Source organism: Pleurodeles waltl, chromosome 7, assembly GCF_031143425.1.
Source record: "Pleurodeles waltl isolate 20211129_DDA chromosome 7, aPleWal1.hap1.20221129, whole genome shotgun sequence".
Lineage (NCBI taxonomy): Eukaryota > Metazoa > Chordata > Amphibia > Caudata > Salamandridae > Pleurodeles > Pleurodeles waltl.
In genome coordinates, this window is record NC_090446.1 from 1420183129 (window position 1) to 1420197820 (window position 14692).

A 14692-nucleotide genomic window follows, 5' to 3' on the forward strand; every position below is an offset into this window, starting at 1 on the left:
GTCGTTTTCACCCAGTGTATGGTCACTGAGTTGTCACTTTCCCTTACAATTTCACAGATGTGGGTCCCACTGTGTGACATCTGCTTTTATTCCTCATGGACTAGAGCTGTGTGACATAGGTATGTTGCCATCACCAATGAAAAAGCTTTTTGCCACAGTTATTGCTAATACAGTATTCCGAAATCACAGACAGACTCCAGATTTTTCTGTGCTTTAAGGGTGTTTATTTAAGTGCTCAATATTGGAGGGGGTTGTAAAATGGTGAGGGGTGATGGCGGAGGAATGTCCATGGCAGAGTCCAGTCTATTAGTCTCACAGGTGCATTGCCCAAATGGGCATAGGAAGTGGAGCTAGGGCAGTTTGAGGATGGACAGGGTGTCAAAGTGGGACAAAAGGATGACAATCAGGGTGGTCTCATTTCTTGGCAGGGGTCTTGGCATCGTTCTCTGTCTTTGTCCTGGATCTCAGGGACCGTTTGCGAGGTGTTTCTCCCTCTGCTGGGGATGGGGTGCTGGTGTGGTGGTCTTGTGCCGGTGCCTCCTGTCCACTAGCGCCGGTGGAGCTGGTGGGCATTTCTTCGTCCAGGCTAGTGTCAGGGACCCCTTGTAGTGCCACAGTGTCCCTCCTGGTGTTGAGTACTTCCTTCAGCACCCCTACGATGGTGCCCAGGGTGGAACTGATGGTTCTGAGTTTCTCCCTGAAGCCCATATACTGTTCCTCCTGCAGGCGCTGGGTCTCCTGAAACTTGGCCAGTACCGTTGCCATCGTCTCCTGGGAGTGGTGGTAGGCTCCCATGATGGAGGACAGGGCCTCGTGGAGAGTGGGTTCCCTGGGCCTGTCCGCCCCCTGTCGCACAGCAGCCCTCCCAGTTCCCCTGTGTTCTTGGGCCTCCGTCCCTTGCACCATGTGCCCACTACCACTGCCCCCAGGTCCCTGTTGTTGTTGGGGTGGTGGGTTAGCCTGGGTTCCCTGTAGAGGTGGACACACTGCTGATTGACGTGTCCTGGGGACCGAGGTATGGGCCCGCTGGGTAGGTGCTGTGCTGGTGTTTTCAGAGGGGGGAAGCTCTGTAGTGGCCTATGACTGGGTGTGGGGAACCGACTGTCCAGAGGTCCCATATGGGCCGGGCTGGTCATCTAGATCCAGGTGCTGTCATCACTGTGGGCCTCTTCTGTTGGTGGTGTGGACATGTGTGGACCCTCCTGTCTGGTGACGTTAGATAGGGGTCCTGCAGGGGTATAAAGGAATGATTATTGCATCTGTGTGTGTCAAGGTGCGCAATGGGTGGGTGACCGTGTACCCCAGTGCTAGCATTCCTGTGTGGGATCTTGTGTGATGATGGTTTAGGGAGGTGTATGGGTATGTGCAGTGGGCATGCTTTAGTGATGGGTGTCCATGCTTTGGTGTTGCATGCAGGGCTTGGTGTTGGGATAGTGGGACATTTGTGAGGAGTGGGAGTGATGGGGGTATGTGCTGGCATGCAGGTAGGGTGGGGGATGTAATAGTAAAGCTTTGACTTACAACAGTCCATTCCTCCACCTACTCCTGTGAGGCCCTCAGGATGCAGAATCACCAAGACCTGCTCCTCCCATGTTGTTAGTTGTGGGGGAGGAGGTAGGGGTCCGCTGCCAGTCCGCTGAACCGCCATTTGGTGCCTGGAGACCACGGAACGCACCTTCCCCCGTAGGTCGTGCCTCCTCTTCCTGATGTCCTCCCGATTTCTTGGGTGTTGTCCCACTGCGTTGACCCTGTCCACTATTCTTCGCCATAGCTCCATCTTCCTTGCAATGGAGGTGTGCTGCACCTGTGATCCGAATAGCTGTGGCTCTACCCGGATGATTTCCTCCACCATGACCCTGAGCTCCTCCTCCGAGAACCTGGGGTGTCTTTGCCGTGCCATTGGGTGGTGTAGGTGATGTGTGGGGTCGTGTGTGGGGTGATAAGTGTGCTGATATGTGGTGGGGTGTTGTGTGAGGTGCGTGGACGTTATGTGGGTGATGGTGTTGTGTGCCTGTGGATACTTGTGTTGTTGATGGTGGTGTCTCTCTCTGCCTGTCGTTTGTGATTTGTGGTTGTAAGGGTTTGTGGGTGATGTGGGTGTGTGTTTTATATTGTATTGAGTGTGTGGGAGTGGTGTGTATGTATATCAGGTGTGTGTATTTCGAATTGTCCAATGTGGCTGTGTTTTGTAAATGTGTGTGTAGTTTGAGCTCGGGGTGGTGTGGATTCGTGGGTCATGATAGTGTGGCCGTATTTCTGTTGGCGTGACGGTGGAGGTTTTGTTATCGCCAGTTTATCACTGACCTTTGGTGTGGAGGACTTGTGTGGGTGTCTGAATTTTGGAGGATTCCGAACTGTGGGTCATTATAGCTGTGGCAGAATTCCGTGGCCGTGGCGGTGTGGTGGCGGTCTTCTGCGCGGCGGTAAGCGTCTTTTACCGCCAATTTCATAATGAGGGCCTGTGTGTTTTTGCCTTTTCCCATTTCATGCCAGCATTCAGAGCATTTTGTGCATGTAAATTACGGGGGTCCCAGCTCCTATTTTGAGGAGCAGTGCATGCACACATGTTTATTTCTTTGCCTATTTATTTTTATTTTCCTTGAATTTTGTTAGTCATTGAGTGCTACATTTGTGACCTGCCGTATCCTAAATTGCCATTGTTTTGGCAAGTCAAAAAAACACTTTTTCTATGGAAAAATGGCCCTAACTATTAATACCTACTGGCAAGTGCCAGTAGGTAATATATAAAATGCTATAACTTGGGCCCCTACCATGTGCAGTTTTATTCTCAATATTTTACTGCAAATGTAAAAGTAATATTATTATCAATTAGGTTATCAAAGATGTCAGGAGTGATGTAATATGCACTGCATGGCAAGGGCATGAGTTATAGTTGCCTTAGGGCATATGTTTTAGTTAGTTGAGCTAGCCATAATTATAACTGGTGAACTTCTATGTTTTGTACGAGTAAATTCAGAAGCTAACTATAAAGTCCCTGTAACCTTTTGTTTTTTAAGTGAATTTGTCTTTTTTTTAAACTTCTATTTCCTAGCTATAAATTCCCTGTAACCTTTGTTTTATTCAGTAAATGCCTATGTTTTCCTTAATGTAAATTCATTTTAATTACAATACCTTAATTCAACCACTGCCACTCACAGCCTGTGGATTGGCCTTGTGGCCACTTTGCTATAACTACCCAACTTAGTGCCACACATGACCTTTGAAAGCACCACAGAACCACACGCTGTAACCACTAAACCCCCTTTGGCAGTGTGAAGCAGGCGTTGGCTGCCAACCCTGCATGCATTAGTCTCTGAGTGGGTCTGTGAGTGTGTATGAGTAGGTGGGTTTGTCAGTGGGTGCATGAGTCTCTGAGTAGATCTCTGAGTGGGTGCATGGGTCCCTCAGTTGTTGTGTGAGTGGATGCATGACTCTTTGAGTAGGTCTGTGAGTGGATGCATGACTGTCTTAGTGGGTCTCTGAGTAGGTATATGATTGTCTGAGTGTGTATGATTGCATGAATAAGAGTCTGAGTGGGTCTGTGAATGGGTGCATGAGGGTCTCAGTGGGTTTGTGAGTGCCTTCGTGAGTGTCTGAGTGGCTCTGTGAGTAGGTGTGTGAGTGTCTGAGTAGGTTTGCGAGTGGGTACATGAGTATCTGAGTGCATCTCTGAGTGAGTACATAAGCCTGAGTGGGTTTGTGAGTGGGTGCATGAATTGTTGTGTAGCCATTTCAAGTATAGCTCCTTGCACGCTAGTTTAACATACTAGGCCATTGTGCACTTTGCCCTAGATACATTTTATTCAGATTCGCACTGTTATTATACAATAGCCAGTTTTTACGGTCTTGTTTTAATTTCTTTTATCAAACTGTTTAGGTTAGTTCTGCACTGTGTTCTCAAACAATGCATTCTTGATCGCCCTGTGCTTCAGTCAAGGCTACAGTCTGGTACATTGTAAACTTGGTAGAAGTTTAGTCTCCAACATTCGTAGAAAATACACATCCTTATGTATGGACATTTTCTTAGATCATCTGCTGTGTTAGTTATAAAAGCACTTTCTAGTCCTAGTACATGTCAAGAGGGAGATTCCAGCCAGGGAACCACAACTGTATGCTGAATGCCCTGTTGCAGATGCTTACGCAGATTACAGGCCTTTACTCAGGTATGAGGGTTGATTTCCTCCTGAGGGAATCTGAAAGGCAGGTTTAGAGCTTAACATGCTGTGCTCGAAATATAACTTAGAGAGAGAATAATCCATCGATTCTAGTGGCACTATGATAGCCTTATTCTTGTGTTTCACTCTCATCGTCACTATTTTAATATTATTGTGTTGTGTAGTTCTGGTTATTGCAGCTCTCACTTTGCTATCCAAAATGCAGTTGTTTTATTAAACCAATCTTTAAAACCTATACTGCCTTTATTGTCATTTATATATGAGACCGCACTGTGTATGAGAGAACCAGTTGTGACCTGAGTGACCACAACTTCCCTGAGAAGTACTGATATGTCATGCACTCGGCTGCCCAATTGTCTCTACCTTTTGGGAGAGATGAGGCACTGCTAGTTAGCTGGAGCAAAACCCGGATTTGGAGCGACAAGCGTCATCCACCGTCGGTCAGACTCAGTCCCCCGCACTGTGGACGATCTTGCTGCTCAAAATCGAGTAGTCTCATTAGGATAATGACAGCCTACGCGACAGAATGTCTGAGTGGGTCTGTGAGTAGGAACTTGAGTGTTTGAGTGGGTCTGTGACTGGGTGCGTGAGTGTCTGAGTGCTTCTATGAGTGAATTAATTTGTGTATGAATGAGTCTGTCTTTTAAAAAAGAATTCTCCAATATTTGAGAATTGTTGGTGATGTTACATGGGAGGCTGCCGTGAGCATCACATGTATTTTTGAATATCACACCTCGTAAAAAAACATAATTTTCAACTTGTAATTTGACCCTCCAGTACCCCTATGTCACATCCCTGGGGTAAGAGTACCTCTAACCTGACCCCTTATACCACTTTTTATTTAATTTTTCAGCCCTGGGGCCCATGTCCCGTAACCTAAAATGGTGGCTCCAAATTTGTGGTCAGTTTGGAGCCAGCCAATGACAGCCTTCATGTTGGTGCAGGCATTCATGAATACGCAGCAATCGCCGCAAAAACATTGCGAAAGATTCACAGCTCTAGATACACACATTTATTTTCCCTTTAATATCTCAAAAACTAATGAACACATTTGCACGAAATAACAAATTGCTCAATCTGGGGAACAAACATTTCTGCAAAATTTGGTGTTATTCCATCCAGCGGATCGGGCTGTAGTTGTGTTCAAAACTCCTTCAGGAATTAACATGGGAAGCACACTTTTTTTACCCCCCTTTTTCTCGGTCTCCACTTAACAGATCACCCCAAAACTTTCCATGCGTAACAAGAATCACCAGCACACTTTTCTTTTTTAAATGTAATCAAGATCCGTCAAATGGTGCTAAATATATAGGCAAGTCAAAAAATGCTTTTCCTATGGAAACATGGTCCTAACTATAACTAACTACTGGCGACCGCCAGTAGGTAACATATATAAATATGTATATATATATATATATTTACATATTTATATATATGTATGTATATATGTTTGTATGAACGTGTGTATGTGTGCTACTGTTATGAATGTGCCCCATATATGTGCATGCCTGTAACCATATTATGAACCTGTATTTATGAAAGTGTGCACATAAGAGGTTCCCACAGTATGAAGATGTGGGTGAGGGCAGAGAGCCCAAAGTTCAGGTTGGTCTTTGTTCAAATAGATGAGAGGGCTAGAGTTATATAAGTGAGAAAGAAATCAGTGCACTGAGGTGGGGAAGAGATTACTGCAAAAATGTTAGAGAAGGCTTTCTGACCATACATTAATGAGTGCTAGGTGTGTGCCACTAAGTGCTCGATATAGAGGCCTAGGATGGAAACCGATGAAGGGTGAAGGTGCTAGGTGCAAATCAGTTGAAGAGAGACTGGTGTGAATACATTACATGGGTTATGTGCACACAGTTAATAATGGCTAAAAGCCCATATGAGATTGAAAGTTAGGTTTCCAAAGGTGAAAAAAGACTAAGGGCCTGATTACAACTTTGGAGGAGGTGTTAATCCGTCCCAAATGTGACGGATATACCACCAGCCGTATTACGAGTTCCATAGGATATAATGGACTCGCAATAAGGCTGGTGGTATATCCGTCACTTTACCGTCACTTTTGGGACGGATTAACACCTCCTCCAAAGTTGTAATCAGGCCCTATGGGCCCAATTCACAAAGGGAAAATTAGACTTTTGGTCTAAGTTTAGACCAAAAGTCTAAGTTTACAAAATTTTGGTATTCACAAAGGTACTTTTTACCTTTGTGAATACCGAAAAGTAATAAACTTAGGCCCATATTTATACTTTTTAAGCACTGCATTTGCGCCACTTTTTGACGCAAAAACGGCACAAACTTAGAAAATACAATTGTATTTGGTAAGTTTGCGCCGTTTTTGCATCATAAAATGACAGAGAAGCGGTGCTAAAAAGTTTAAATATGGGCCTTAGACTTTTGGTCTCAACTTAGACCAAAAGTCTAAGTTCACCTTTGTGAATCAGGCCCTAAATGCGTATGTTTAAGACTGTACTTATGTGTACCTTGGATAACCATTTACTCACTTTAGGTCTGAGTAGCTGAGGTGGTTTGGTGTGAGGAAACAGGAGCACACAGGGGAGCTGTGGCTTAGTGCACACAGATGGCAGTGTTTCCTAAGGGTACAAGCACGAGATGGAAGCAGAACCTGCGCACTGGCGAGTTGTGATGTAGAGAAGAAACATGCAATAGGACTAGGACTAGGTGTTCATTTCAGAAAGGTGTCTACATGCAAACATAGTGGTGCACACAAGAGGTGGCTAAGTGCACACAGGTGTGTACATTCTTTGTTTGCATATTTGTGCATGGCACTCAGTAGTAACATCCTGTGTGCAAATTAGTTTGGATTACCAGAGTTTACACGTTTTTACCACCTAGAGTCAGCACATGTGTATTCACTTACCTCTGGGTATCCACCGGTTTTGTTTCATAAAGGTAAACACACTTTTGTGTAAGTGTACAATTGTTTGCTATTCAGAAAGAGATTTACAGGTAGTACCTTTAAAAGGGGGATTATCCCCACGTGAAAAGACCTCCACCTCATTAAAGAAAAGTCTACCACGTATTGCATGACAGGGGAACATCGGAAACAATGACTCTGGAACAACAACTACGTTGTTAACGCAAGCTAAACCACGCTTGAGTTAACGACTTCCTTTTTCTCTGCCTTAACCACACACGTGCTGAACAACACATATGTGTGGTTAAGGCAGAGAAAAAGGGAGAGTGCATCGGTAGAGGATGCAGTCAGGTAAGTGGGGCTGGGGCACAGTTGGGGGTAGTTTTTAGGGGCGGGTGGATTAAGGGCTTGAGGTAGGTGTAGTTTGTTTTTTTAGGGGTGGGGTGGCGTGATCGGGACAGTTCTGGATTTAGGGGCGGGGATCGCGGCAGTTCTGTTTTTAGGGGTGTGGGTCAGGGTAGTTTGTTTTTTGGGGTGGGGAGTCAGGGTAGTTTGTTTTTTGGGGATGGGGTTGGAGTAGTTTTGTTTTTGGGGGATGGCGGGTAGTTTGTTTTTTGGGTTTGGGGGGTCGGGTAGTTTGTTTTTTGGGAGGTGGGGTGGGGGGATTCGAGGAGTTAGGGTTTTGGGATGGGGTCAGGGTAGTTTGGGTTTTGGGGGTGGGAGTCAGGATAGATTGTTTTTTGGGGGTGGGGTTCGGGTAGTTTGGTTTTTGGGGGTGGAGGGGATCGGGGTAGTTAGTATTTTTGGGGGTGGGGTGGGGGAGCTGGGTAGTTTGGTTTTTGGGGTGGGGTGAGTCTAGATTGGTTTTTGAGGGTGGGGGTTGGGCTAGATTGCTTGTGTGGGGATGGGGGTTGGGGTAGTTTGGTTTTTGGGGGTAGGGGATTAGGGTAGTTTGGTTTTTGGGGGTGGGGTCAGGGTAGTTAGTGCATTTTAGGGTGGGGATCGGGGTAGTTAGTGTTTTTGGGGATGGGGTCAAGGGATCTGGGTAATTTGGTTTTTGGGGGTGGGAGGGTTGGGGTAGTTTGGTTTTTGGGTGTTGGGGGTGGGGGATCAGGATAGTTTTGTTTTTAAGGTGCTGGTGGGGGTCAGTTGTTTTTAGGGTGGGTGGGTGGGGTCGGGGAAGGGTTTAGGGCTAAGGGTGGGTGGGAGGTATCGGGGTAGTTTTGTTTTAGGGGTGGGAGGTCGGGGTAGTTTTAGTATTAGGGGTGGGGTACTTCTGGGCCTTAGGACAGAGGGGGGGTCACATGCTAGAACCACATATGCCGTTCCCACACATGCCTTTACTAGGCATGCATTTAAAAGAAAGGTTGTTGTAAAGGCATGCATGGTAAAAACATTTGTGGTTAGAAATCAGTTGTTCAGGCATGTGTGGTCCCAGCATTCGTTTTTCCATCATACTTTTGCATGACATTGAATTAACACACACATTTGTATTCAATTTGTAAGTAGTGACACAGGCTGCATTTCATAAACACACTTTTCCACTGCACTGGTAAATCCCTTTGTGAATAGCAGACAGTTCTAAACTTACACGAACGTGTAAGTTTACCTTTGTGAATCAGGCCATTAGAATGTATTTTGGTCTTCAAGGCTATGCCTATGTCTATACTAATGTATGATGTCTGAGGCAGGATATTTTGATGTGTACCTGAGCATTTTAAACTAATTTCAAAAGTATGAGAATAGTAACTGGCCTATGATTACTTGTCCCAAGGTCTATGCCGATGGCTTTTTGTGGTTGTGCCCCTAGTGTAGCATTGCACGTGTTTACTCAGCAGTGCACTTTTATTCATGTTATTGTACTATTTAATTTTCCATTGTCACTTAGAAAAGTTATTTTTTTATTTCAAACCTGTCTCTCTTGTTTAAGTCACTGGGGTCAATGGCGTGAGAAATAATTTCCTGGGATGCTACCATGGTCAAATATCACAAAATGGCACTTCCTGCAATGGAGTGGGTCAATGGGCATGCAATGTCACTTCCGCTGCCGCTGCCATTTTGCTGAATCAATGTCCATTGTCTCTGTGGAAACAACTGTTATTCTAACGGATGTTTTCTGTCCATCACAGCTACAGATGTCTGAAGTATGGGTACTGGCGCAGGTCCACGATTGTTCTGCTTTTCGGAAGCGCAAGACAAGATGATGCCGCATCTCAATAAAAAATGTCTGCTAAGGTTTGCGTAAGTAAAACTGAATTAGCAAACCCACCGTTGTATTCCCCTAGTGAGGAGTGACATAGGCTGAATTTCATAAGCACACTTTTCCAAACAGCAGCAATAGTTAATCACGAGCTCTTATTCGGAGAGGTCACTTGCAAAGCTTCGGTGCAGCCAGAGCCTCTTATCACTGAGTTCACACTCAACGGCACTATACTTTTTCACTTATTTTCTGATGTCATGATATCCCTTGCATATTCTCACTCATTCCCATGCACTTTCCGGACACAATTCCCGCTTTTAAGAGTATCCGAAGACAGCATGATTTATTAAGGGCTGTAGGAAGCGCATTTGAATCTGGGGAACATTTCAAGAAATTTTCGGACATCTAGATTAGTATTGCATGCAATCTTTATTTTCGTTAATGCTTTGAAGCGGATCAAATATTTACAAATTCTGGTGAAAATGGTGTTCGATTTGAACACTCGGAAGTGGAATAATGAGGATTTTGGTAGACTTTTCTCACTGGAGGGATTTCACGTGAATTGGATTGTTAAAGTTGTATGTCACTTACAGTTAATCTTCTGGTAGTTGCCTGAAAGACTAAATGAACGTGAAGCATGTAGGCCTATCTGTGCAGGGGTTGATTCTGCTCTCAGAAACATAACCAATCAGGGCTAATATGCTCCCTTCTTCCAATAACTGAGCTCTCGGTAAGATTATTGACTGCCGCACTCACTTGTGGGAATGCACTTGTCATTATGCATGGCATATCCTTCCATACAAACACACCCAGGAGCACATTCGTAGGGGCAGATCGTTTTTTCTTGATTGTAGTTCTCGCAGGTTGTCTGGCATCTGGCACCGCAGGGACTGAAATAGGCATTTTGTGGACAGGATTCACAGTCTTCCTTTCGTACACATGTTGGAGAACCCGCGTACTGCAGGATGTACCCCTCATCACAGATACAGCCAGCGATGCACAACCGGTAGCATGGCTTCTCCTCATTTCGATCTACACAGTTTTCTTGACAACCACCCCAGCAAACTGTAAAATGTTGGTGCTGCGGGCATTCTGTGGAAGAAGATAATGAAAGATATTGGAACAGATATGAAAACAGTAGAATCCATCAAGCCAACAGCAATTGTAAAAACAAAACCCTACTAGTATGCTACTGTTGATCTAAAGAGTTGCTTCAAAGTATCATTCCTTGTTTTAGGATGGCTCATTAAATGAACTTGGTATAATAGGCATGTCTGGCAATGGGGGCAAATTACTAGAGTCTGATTTATAAAAAGGTTACTGCGTGCAGTTGTCACGTTGGAGTAGCTGTCTCCTGAATTTCCAAGATTACTGTTCACTCATGGCAAAAGATTTCTAACTCATAGACACTTTACAGGCTAAGGGGCTTTTTTACAAGCGCCACTGGATCGTCACTTTCAGCGACACTTCGGTGGCGCTGTGCCCATTTCCACATTTACAAGTAAAGATTTTGTGATGGTAAACCCTCCGAATTGCAAAATTACTCTGTTTTCAAAATTCATTTTTGTAATGTGCAAAACCTACTTCACAAGTTGGAAAAGTCAGACAATAGTTTTTTATGGCCCATAACAAATTTGGAAGTGGAGCAAAAGGGACCATGGGCCATATGTACTAAAGCATTTTCCCATAGACACAGAATGGGTAAAATCTTTTGGTACATCTGGCCCCATATTCCTAATTGCAACTTGGAATGCAATACTTGCAATCATTACTTTGCAGCTGTATTTATACAGTTATCAACACGTGAAACAAGGTAGTAGCAGACTTCCAAATGTGGACTTGAGAATCATGGTGGCAGTGTCGCAGGAAGTAGATCAAAGACCCTTCCAGCTTCCCCTGGTGTTGTACCAAAGTGCATTTTTCTTATTTTTGTTTTAAAATAGCTCAGGTTCCTAAGGAACATTGTCCACCTTTAAAAAATAAAGTTTCCAACTGGGAAATACAAATACTTGGATAGTAGTTGTAAGGAATTGAGTTATTTATTGAGGGGAGTTAAAACCCGATTGAAGCAGACTACAATCCGTATAAAGTGAACCACAAAAGTCACTAAAATAACATGTGCTTAACCTGTGGTAGTTTGACACAAAAGCAGTCAGGGTTAACTTTGAGGAACAGTCAAAAGTGAAGGTCGAGCACAATGGAATGGGGACCCATATGCGAAGTGGACCCGGGCCCGGTCTCGGTTTAACTTCAACATTTTGAAGAAATTTCCTGAGAATGGTAAAGCAAAGGTAAAAATGAGGTGGGGCAAAGCAGCTTGCATTTTTCTGAGGAGGAGGCGTCATCATCAGGGACACTCTGAATAGGATTTGCTGCTGCGGAATAGAACATAGTGAGAACTGCCACGTTGTTAGGCTGTCTGGCTATGCAGCTTGGGTGGATCAGTCAGCAGGTAGAGCCTGGTCTTCTGTTAGTTCTCAGGACACTGTTCAGTGCAAATGATTAGAGTTATGCAGGAGCGGCACCTTTAATCCCACAACAAAGGCTAAAGGACTTGTAGGGTACAACTTGGGGGGTCAGGACTCACTCCCACAGAGGGCAGGTCGATGGTTGTACGTATCTGGAGCTTGATATGTCATTGTAGCTCACACAGGAGGCCAGCCGATTGGCCGTTGGAGACACACTGGTACTCCTAGGTCTAAACAGAAAGGCAGGCTGCAGGCAGCAGGGCAGTCGTCTGGGGGACAAGTGAAACCTCAAGCAGCAGAAGAGTCCTCTGAGGTACAAGGCAGTCGTCAAGCACCAGGGCAGTCCTCTGGGGGTCCAGTTAGTCCTTCTGAAGTCTTCCACAGGTCCAATAGTGTACCGATGAGTGGTACAAGAGGTCCAATACTTATGCTTAGTACCAGCCGTTGAAGTGAGGAAATCTTTAAGGCTACCGCTGACTGCTGGTTCTGGTGCTACTTCCATCCCCTGCCAATGTTCCAAGAAGTATGGGTAACAAAAGGCTAATGTCAGATTCCTTTGTGTATGTGTTGGAGGCAGCTCTCTGAAATGTAAGTGAGGCAGGAAACAGCTCCTCCCTACCTTTCCTGGCAGGATGGCCCATCCTTGTAACAGCTAATTAAATTTTTGTCTCACTGTCTAGGGGAAATACACAAAGCCCAACAGCTGTGTTATTCATGGTCATGTGACCTAGATCACGCACAGTAGGCATCAAATGGTCAGGTAAAAAAAATGCATTTTAAAGAGGGTTTTAAATTACAAGTCATTTGAGTCCAAACATGACATTCCTACCTGTTCCAAATAAAAGGTTAGCAGATATTAAATGTAATAAGTTAACCCAATGTTATCCTATGGGTGAGAGAGGTCTTAAAGTAGGAAAAAACAAATGTAAGAGTTTTTCGCAACCAGGAAATGTAAAACTTAAAGACCTCTTGTGCTTTTGAAAAACAATGCACTTTTAGAGCCTACCTTATGGGTGGTATATTTATATTAAAAAGGAAGGTTTAGTGAGTTGGCAGATTAAAACTGAACCACAAGCTAAAATGGTAGGCCTGAGATGTGCTTAAAAGTGCTACTGTAGCGGATGGCAAAATGATTGCTGCAGGCCCACCACTAGTAGCATTTAATTTACAGGCTAGCTCTTGGTAAATATAGTACTTGTAAATAAATAAAAAAATAGTGCTGCAGGCCCACTAGTAGCATTTCATTTTTAGACTCCGCATAACTGTGGTGTGGGACGTACAAGTAAATGAAAAGGGCCAATCAGGTGTAGGCAAGTTCTACAATGCTTTAGGGACAGAGAGCAAGTCATTTTGCACTGGTTATCAGTGGTAAAGTGCCTAGAGTTCACATGCAAATAAAAAGAATTTCATAAAATGGGAGGGGTGAATGCGAAACAGTTTGGGGGAAAACAACACCAAGAATGTTAGGTCTAACAGTGGTCTACTGTCTCTTGCAGATCGCCATTTCTGTGCACCTAGCCAAAGGCAGTGGGATGCAAATGATCTCTTCAATAGACAGTTCATTCCACGACCTCCTGTAACCTAATGGTTCAGACATAACTTTGTAAAATCACTGTATGAGTCATGAACACATTTCGCATACAGTATATATGTACATCTTGCTCTGCATTATGAAGGGATACTAGCTTACTGACAGGCACTCACTCATAAAATAAATCCAAAGGCAATTGAACATGTCCATTATATGTGTCTGAGTTAGTGGTGAGATGCAAACCCATACCACATCATGGCAAATTTGATGTGATAATTATTATACAGTAGTTAGTCATCACATGAAAAAACAATTCAATTAACTCATTTATGAAAAGACTGAAAGGGCAGCATGAAAGCACATACTAACCCTATCAAGACAAATCGCTCAGCCAACATAATTAATCTAGGGGTACAAGCATACAGAGAATGGTGGAGGCCAAGGATAGCAAAACCCACTGGACCATACTCAATTGGGCTTCCAAGTAATCAGACTCTCAAACAATAGACAGTGACAAGGCATGGCATGGCATGATGTAACATAGATTACATAACATAACTGTAGGAACTTAGGGCCAGATGTAGCAAAGGGTTTGCGCCTCGCAAACGTCGAAAATCCCCGTTTGCGAGGCGCAAAAGCCTCTTTGCTATTCAGAAATGCATATTGCGAGTCGGTACCGACTCGCAATATGCATTTCAGAATCGCAAATAGGAAGGGGTGTTCCCTTCCTATTTGCGAGTCTGAGTGGTATGCAATACCATTTGCGACCGCGTACGCAGTCGCAAATGGTATCGCAGTTACCATCCACTTCAAGTGGATGGTAACCCACTCGCAAATTGGAAGGGGTCCCCATGGGACCCCTTCCACTTTGTGAATGGACCCAAAAATATTTTTTAAGGAAAACGGGCTACACTTAAAAAAAAAATACTGCTTTATTGAAAGCAGTCACGAACATGGAGGTCTGCTGACGACAGCAGGCCTCCATGTTTGCGAGTGCCTATACTCGCTATGGGGCCGCAATTTGCGACCCACCTCATGAATATTCATGAGGTGGGTCATTGCGACCCCATAGCGAGTCGCAGTCGGTGTCTGAGACACCGTACTGCATACCAATTTGCGACTTGCAAATTGCGAGTCACAGGGACTCGCAATTTGCAAGTCGCAAATTGGCGTTTTGCTACATCTGGCCCCAGATGTTTCTTTATTATCATCCCATTCCCTTTTTCTGAATCCTATATTTCTGATGGCATAAGAGCTCCGTGTACTTTAACCCTGCTAACTAGTAGCACTTTGCCTGTGCTTCCACTTAAACAAGGGTGAATTGTCAAACTCCTAATTGGCAAACATGACTCACCTGCAAGTCCCTAGTATGAACCCATGGCCTGGACGTTAAATGCCACCAGTGGACTGCAGAATTGATTGTGCCACTCACTAAGG

The 14692-nt window shown here is 44.5% G+C and overlaps 1 protein-coding gene across 8 annotated transcripts in view; it reads right to left on the bottom strand.

The window, feature by feature from the left end:
* Positions 1-9666: 9666 nt before the first annotated feature.
* The window catches only part of LOC138246432 (von Willebrand factor-like), a 54173-nt gene continuing 49147 nt past the window's right edge, over positions 9667-14692 (bottom strand). For all 8 annotated transcript variants that reach the window (XR_011194284.1, XR_011194285.1, XR_011194279.1 and 5 more), the window contains one exon: positions 9667-10348. Coding sequence is in view for 1 of the 8 variants with exons in the window: in XM_069201043.1 (XP_069057144.1) it covers positions 9993-10348 (356 nt within the window). In the remaining 7 variants the exon portion in view is untranslated. The remainder of the gene's footprint in view (positions 10349-14692) is intronic.